This window comes from Debaryomyces fabryi (assembly GCF_001447935.2).
Source record: "Debaryomyces fabryi strain CBS 789 chromosome Unknown contig00270, whole genome shotgun sequence".
Classification (NCBI taxonomy): Eukaryota; Fungi; Ascomycota; class Pichiomycetes; order Serinales; family Debaryomycetaceae; genus Debaryomyces; species Debaryomyces fabryi.
This window is the reverse complement of record NW_015385696.1, coordinates 1-7,286: the sequence shown is the minus strand read 5'-3', so window position 1 is coordinate 7,286 and position 7,286 is coordinate 1. Positions and strand designations below refer to the sequence as shown.

The 7,286-nt window shown below is 37.0% G+C and overlaps 3 protein-coding genes across 3 annotated transcripts; 2 read left to right on the top strand and 1 right to left on the bottom strand.

The window, feature by feature from the left end:
- Positions 1 to 1,148: 1,148 nt before the first annotated feature.
- On the top strand, positions 1,149 to 2,378 carry AC631_05752 (uncharacterized protein; the record flags this gene model as incomplete). Its single annotated transcript, XM_015614581.1, has 1 exon — positions 1,149 to 2,378. The coding sequence occupies one exon, from the start codon at positions 1,149 to 1,151 to the stop codon at positions 2,376 to 2,378; it is 1,230 nt and encodes a 409-aa protein (XP_015464593.1).
- Positions 2,379 to 2,852: 474 nt separating this feature from the next.
- AC631_05751 (uncharacterized protein) lies at positions 2,853 to 4,361 on the top strand (the record flags this gene model as incomplete). The annotated part of the gene is made up of 1 exon (XM_015614580.1): positions 2,853 to 4,361. One exon carries the CDS (start codon positions 2,853 to 2,855, stop codon positions 4,359 to 4,361), a length of 1,509 nt encoding a protein of 502 aa, XP_015464592.1.
- A 674-nt stretch (positions 4,362 to 5,035) lies between these two features.
- Positions 5,036 to 7,171, bottom strand: AC631_05750 (uncharacterized protein; the record flags this gene model as incomplete). Its single annotated transcript, XM_015614579.1, has 1 exon — positions 5,036 to 7,171. One exon carries the CDS (start codon positions 7,169 to 7,171, stop codon positions 5,036 to 5,038), a length of 2,136 nt encoding a protein of 711 aa, XP_015464591.1.
- Between the last annotated feature and the right edge of the window lie 115 nt (positions 7,172 to 7,286).

Sequence of the window (7,286 nt, the reverse complement as noted above, 5' to 3'; positions counted from 1 at the left end):
TCATCAGAACCTATTGACGAATAACAAGGGGACCAATGTAGGCTTAGTAGTACTCTTCTGGCTTGTTTGACCCGGACATTACTCCCAAAATTTTGCTTGGCCAATTTTCCGCGAACTGACTAACTTTAAGGAAATTGGGGGCCATTATAGTACTTTAATTCGTATATTATATATATGTTCCATACACCTTATAGAACATAACTTCTTATCCTTAGCTAACTACTTTAAACTACCTATAATTAGTTCCTGATTCCCTTCCTCTTTTCGTCTAGCTCAAGACTCAGCACTTCTATTGTACATCAATTTTTGCCACGCTGACATATAAATTTTGCAATATAATCAGTATATACTTGTGTTCTTTTACACTTTTGAGGGAGCCAATATTTGTGGGGCAAAAAGAAAATACGGGGGAGGGGATGCAATGCGCGGAAATTAATTCCACTACTTCGGTATATTATTTATTCATATAGACCGATGCATTCAATTTTTGTTTGAATGTCTCATTTAAAACGAAGCATAGTAGGGTTGTTAGCATCAAATAATTAATTTTATTGGAAAATTAATGTCTATCATTCATTAGTCTCTATTATCACTAGTATGGATTTACATTAAGGTACATCAGAATTTTTTTTTTGCATTTTCCGTCCTCACATTTTTTCTAAGATTAAATTTTTGCAACCAAGAAGCAGCAATTATTGCGTTTCATGAAACAGGAGCCCCTTTCTATTCTTCCTGAAATCAACCAGTAGTAGGCAAAGTATGTCAATTTTATGAATAAGAGCACTTATTCGTGAGAGTTTTGTGCTCAATCGTGTCGAATAAAGGAAGTCATTCATGATATAATACTTTTTGAAGTTATCTTGAACTCTAATCTGGTGCTTCCAACTTAATTAAATGAACAGACTAGAGTTCTGCTCGATTAGCACCAATAAATATTTCTTATATGTTGCAAATGTTACATTCTGCACCTTACATAATCACTTTATCCATATGTGGTGGGATTGGGGGATACGATCCCATTTTTGGTTTTTGCGGTAACAGGATCCGCAAAGAATAATTCTATATATGATCCGAAGTTTCCCTAAAATACTACTTGTTAGATTATGAATTATAGTTTCTTTCTCTTAGTTATCTATTAAATACAAAATATGGTTCAATTTAACGTTATTATTTGCGGTGGTGGTCTTGGTGGCATTGCTTGTGCGATTGGCTTGAAAAGAAAAGGCCATAATGTTACTATTTTAGAAGGTGCGTCACAGTTAAACGAGGTTGGTGCTGGTATCCAGATTCCTCCTAACAGTGTAAGAATACTTGAGGAATATGGGATATTAGAGAAATTTTCACCGTATATCACTAAACCAAAGAATATCAATCTTAGAAGGTACTGTACTGGCGATGTTATCAGTCGTACTCCTTTACATCCAGATATGACAGAAACCTATGGTTATCCTTATTTATTAATTCACCGTGCAGACTACATCAGATTACTACATGAAGTCGCTATCGAGATGAATGTCGTCTATAAAACAAACTCCAGGGTCGTATCTGTCGACCAGGAAGCTGTTACTGTTACGATTTCAAACGGTGAAGTTTATTCAGGAGATCTAATTATAGGAGCGGATGGTATACGTTCTATTGTTCGTGATACTGCGGTGGTTACAAGCGAAACTGTTGAACCAACCCCTTCACCCTTTTGTGCTTATCGTGCTACTATTTCAAGGGAGGAGATGTTATCTGATCCAATTATTGCCCACCTCATGCACGACATCAACGCAAACTGTTGGATTGGTTACAGAAGGCACGTTATGTCATATCCAATCAAAGGTGGTGAATTATACAACATGGTTATGTCTCACCCTGGGAAAGCTACCGTTGGAAAATGGAGTGAACCTGGTAGCCTTGAAGAAATGAAGTCTCATTACGATAATTTTGACCCTATTGTCCGTCAGCTTCTTACCCATGTCAGCTCAGTTCTTAAATGGGTCCTTGCCGATTTACCAACACTTCCACGCTGGGTCAGTGATAGTGGAAAGGTTGTTATTATTGGCGATGCTGCTCATGCAATGTTGCCATTTTTGTCTCAAGGTGCTGCTCAGGCTATTGAAGATGGATGTAGATTAGCAGAAGAATTGGGTAATTGCTCTTCTACATCTGATATTCCATCCGCTCTCAGAGGTTTTGAAAGATTAAGAAAGAAGAGAGCCGATACAATTAAGACCGGTGCAGCTAAGAACGCTCTCATCTGGCATTTACCAGATGGTGAAGAACAGGAAGAAAGAGATGCTCTTATGAAGGCCAGAGACGGACGTAACCCAGATCAATGGTCTGATAGTGATTTTCAAAGATGGTTATTTGGCTGGAATGCATTAATCGATTAGTCCTTTTCAACAACCCTTGGTCAGTAGTAGATAGAATTTTTTTTTATCAGCGCTTTAAACATATACTATTATTCTACTTATTTAATTAAAGAAATAATTCGTAGGATAAAAGCCAATGCTTATTTTCGCAACCCTGGTTATTCATAAGATTTGTATGGTCTTGTCTGGCGGCCATTTATTCAAATTCTGCCCTATCAATTAGCCAGAATACGCCTTACCACGGGTCACGTGTACGTTTATGGGAGTACTATTATTGTCATCGCTGATGGTCCAAGAAACAGTTGCGATAATTTGGGGTATCTTGCAATTAGTGTGGAGTAGATTTAAATAAAATTTGAAGCATGAAAGGGGAATACCTTAACTAGTGGAAATGAATTCCGCTGATATACGTGCGGAATTTTCCTTTCAAATGGCAAAAATATAAGAGTGTTATGATCCTAGATTATAATCAAACTTTCGATAACTAACTACAATATGCATCGTGAAACAGAACCATCTTTAATTAGCGACATCGAAAAGCTGAATTTAGAACATGTTGAAAGTATTAATGAACCACAAGTTCTTACTTCTGAACATCATGATTTTCTCATGAAAAGACATGGATCCATTCAGTTGGTTCCACTCCCATCCAGTGATCCTGCTGATCCACTAAACTGGTCAAGTTGGAAGAAAAATTATGAAATTATTTTAATTGCGTTTCAAACGTTTACTAGTACATTTATGTCTTCTGGGCTTGCACCTGCTTATGACTCTATGGCAGAAGAATATGGAGTCCTGCCTCATGAGGCTAGTTATTTGACTTCCGCCCAAATTTGCGTGTTGGGAATTTTTCCCTTATTTTGGGTTCCAATAATGAACACATATGGTAGAAGACCATTTTTGACATTCTCAGTCTTGGTCTGTTGTGCTTTAAATATTGCTGGTGGCTTTTGTACTACCTATGGACAACAAATGGCCACTAGAATTTTATTAGCCTTATTCATTTCAACCGGGGTATCTGCTGGCAGTTCAGTAGTAGCTGATTTATCCTTCAGCCATGAGAGGGGTAAGAAGAATGGTTGGTGGTCCCTAGGGCTTATTATGGGTACTCCAGGGGGGGGATTCTTTATGGGATTTGTTCAATATCACGTTGGAACGAAGTGGATTTTTTTCACATTTGCAATTATGAATTTCATACAATTTATTTTATGGCTACTTGCAGACGAAACGGTATATGCAAGAAATGTTGAAACTACCAATGCAAGACTTAATAAACGAGGGCTAAAGAATTGGTTAGGCTTTTGCAGACAGACAGATAAAGAACTTAATTGGAAAATTTTTATAAGGCCATTGAAACAAGCAGCCAGCTTTAATGTAAGCATGGCAGTCATTGCAGCATCCTTAACATTCTGTTATGCAAATATACTTCTTGTTGTTGAAATGCCACAGACTTTTGGTGTTATGTTTGATCTTAATGCTCAACAATTAAGTTTGCATTATATTGCACTTATAGTTGGGTCAATTATTGGGGAGTTGCTATCTGGTCACGTCTCTGACTGGTGGATGCTGATATGTTATAAGGAAAGAGGTGGAAAAAGGGTGATAGTTGATAGATTATGGGTATCGTATTATGGCTTTTTAGCAGTGATTGTTGGATTGGTAGTCTGGGGTGTTTATTTGAATAAAGTGGAACAAAATCATTGGACCATTTCACCTTTGATAGGAGCTGCTGTTATGGCAGTAGGAAATGACATCGTTGCAACTGTTTTGACTGCCTTTGCTCTCGACTCCCATTCCGAATACGCATCTGATATCGGTTTATACTTGAACTTAGTTCGTCAAATTTACGGTTTCATTGGACCATTCTACCTCACATTAATGATTGAGACACTTTCTTATGCAGGAGCCGCAGGACTAATGATTGGATTAATGGTAGTATTTGGTTTTGGTCCGACTGCTTTGGCTCATTTGATCGGACTTAGGCATATACATACAAAAGCATAGGTTATGTCATAATTTATGTTCTGGTAGTTTATTCATGAATTGATTCTATTTACATAACTGAATGAAATTAATGTAGAACTGATCCTCGACCAATGATCGATATTTTTACTCACCTACAGCAAATTCTGATCAGGTGAGTTGCAGAGTGACTATTAATTACACATCTACCTAGGTCGCTACAAGATATTGTCCCTGAGAAAGATTTTAGCTTCCTTTCAAATTATTGTTTGGAAAGCAATTCAAGTCTGTTATGGAGAAGAATTGAAGTTTTCTACCACAATCATCTAGAGACCATTGGTCAACCTTGACCAAAAAGGAGTAAATGTAATACGTCCTTGATACACAAAGAAAATAGGAATTATTTTTAGTAGTTAAGGTTTTTAGTTCCCTATGTGTAATAAAAGACGTTACGTAAAGTAATATAGTAAGGTAATCATCAGTCCATATGAATAAATAATACCAAAGTAGAGGAATAAATTTCAGCACATTGCATCCCCCGCATTTTCATTTTGCCCCATAAATAATGGCTCAATAGTTAATTCGCGAGAAACTTGGCAATCGTCTTTGGGGCGGGATTTTTAACCGCTCAAATATCTTTGAATAGGTAAACTAAATAGTATCGATTACACTCAGATTTGGATTATTATAAGGGTATTACTCAATATACCACATATTTATATTATACTATCAAGTTTATTATTATAGAAAAAAGGACCTCCAAAAGGACCTTCAGTATCATACATCAAGGAATAAAGAAAATCCGTAGGGACTTCGGATTCGCTGGCAGTGGAATAGCTTTCTTCTGGCTGATGAGCATCACGAGTTTGCTTCGATCGCTTCTGATTAACAGATTTGATTTTATTGTCCATTATTTCTAGAACCTTCAAACAGCAAGCTGCAGACTTTGATTGTGATTCATAGGAAGATAATAATTCAACGACATTAGTCCAAGACAGTTCAAACTTTATTTTATCCAAATCGTCCTGTAGACCAGGTTGAAGTTTTGCAGCCAACAAAATCAATGCTGCTGTGTAGATATAAAAAACGTTATACCAGCTAGCAGGAAGCAAAGTTAAATCAGCCGATCTAAACTTTTTAATCAAATGAATTAACTCCATCGCGCAATTGATACACAATACTGAGATAGATCTCTGGCTGGACACATATAGTTCCATACTGCTTATTCCACTAGTGTAAACTTCATCTCTGTTCATCGGAAATAAGACAGGTCTGTAGAGCATGATCTTCAAATGTAAATACCTGATTTGAAGAACAATACTCTGATGTAGATATGGTGGTTCGTGTAAACAATTCTCAAACTTGATATAGTTTGGAATATTACCTTGAAAAACATAAAGTCGCTTTTGGAAGCTAAATATGCCCACAAATAAATCCATGTACTCGGGAGCGGGATCAGCATAAAAGAATTTTAATATATCGGCCATTATATTATATAATTTCACAGTCTCGGAGAAAAATCTCAAAACCGAAGGTTTCTCTATCGGCGGATAATTTATATTGGTATCATGAACATATTCATCGTCGATATAAACAGGTGGGTTCATTGCCTGATCTTCGACGACCATCAAAGGCCTCCCAAATGTCATAGAAACTATTTTGTCCATCAATAAACATCCATGCCATAATCTTTTCTCAATTTCCTGTTCGATGTAGCTTCTCTGAGGTGATAAACTCTTTTCCATGTGGAGTCCCAAACTTTGAGCAATACGTATTGTCAGCCCAACAATATTCCAACATCCGGCCAGTCGCGTCGTGGCTTGTAAAAACTGTCCTGTTAGTAACAATGCTTGAATTAATAAAAGTGATCCGGCATCCATTAAATGAAACTTCAAAAGTTCTTGTGATCTCTCAAAGTACACATTTGTGGTTTTACTGCTTTCTAAATGTTCTTCCAACGGTGATAAATGATACCCAAAGGCAAATATAATATTTAAAATACAATAGAATAATTCATCTAATTCGCAATTGTTTGTATCGCTTGACCATATTTCTTCATACGCGGACATGAATGTTGGTTTGTGAACAAAGGGGTAAAGTGGATATGTATTTTCGAAGTAAATCTTAACATAACCATCAGCCACACCTCTAGGAGGGACCACTATTCTAGACAAGCTAATAGTAGATCTCTCCTTCTCATGCCTACTCATTTTATATGTAATTGATTTTACTGATTCTGGTTCAAAGTTATCTATTGATTCATGATCAACCGATTCGAAAAGCTCCTTCATAAATGACATAGCAGCCGATCTACCGAAGAAACTTTTATCTCTATTTTTATTTGAAACTGCTCCGGAGCCTGCTCCCATAGCATCTGTTGCCATATCTTCGTCTCTAAAGTTAGCCGTTCCTTCGTTGTTTCGAATAGCAGAATCATTCGAATTCTGCAAGTTTTGATTTAATCCTGGATAGGAACCTGAGGTAGAAGTGTGGGAATGTGAAACGCTTTGAGAACGGGTTGACGAATGGGTGACTAATTCCTTACTATCTGCATTCTCTTTCTGATAACCTTCACTCACAATCGATGGTGACTGAATCATATCGACAGATTTAGGTATATCATTTCGTAATATACCTAGCTTTTCCTCTAAGCTCTTGACATATTCAGCATTCGCATGGGCTCTTGTATATCTCTTACTATAAACACAAGTAGTCTTTCTTTTCAGGCAAATACCACACACGGGTTGAGCTCCATCACATCGTCTTTTCCTCTGACGACAGCCTTCACAGGCTAGAGCAACATTTCGTCTCCTATTCTTCCCATTCGTATGATTATCCTTGTCAGAACTCATATTTATTACACCCTGCTATCGTTAAACGTAATCAATATTATATAGTTTACCTATACAAATATAATTGAGCGGTTAGAAATTCCGCCCCAAAGACGATTCGGTCGTTACACACCAA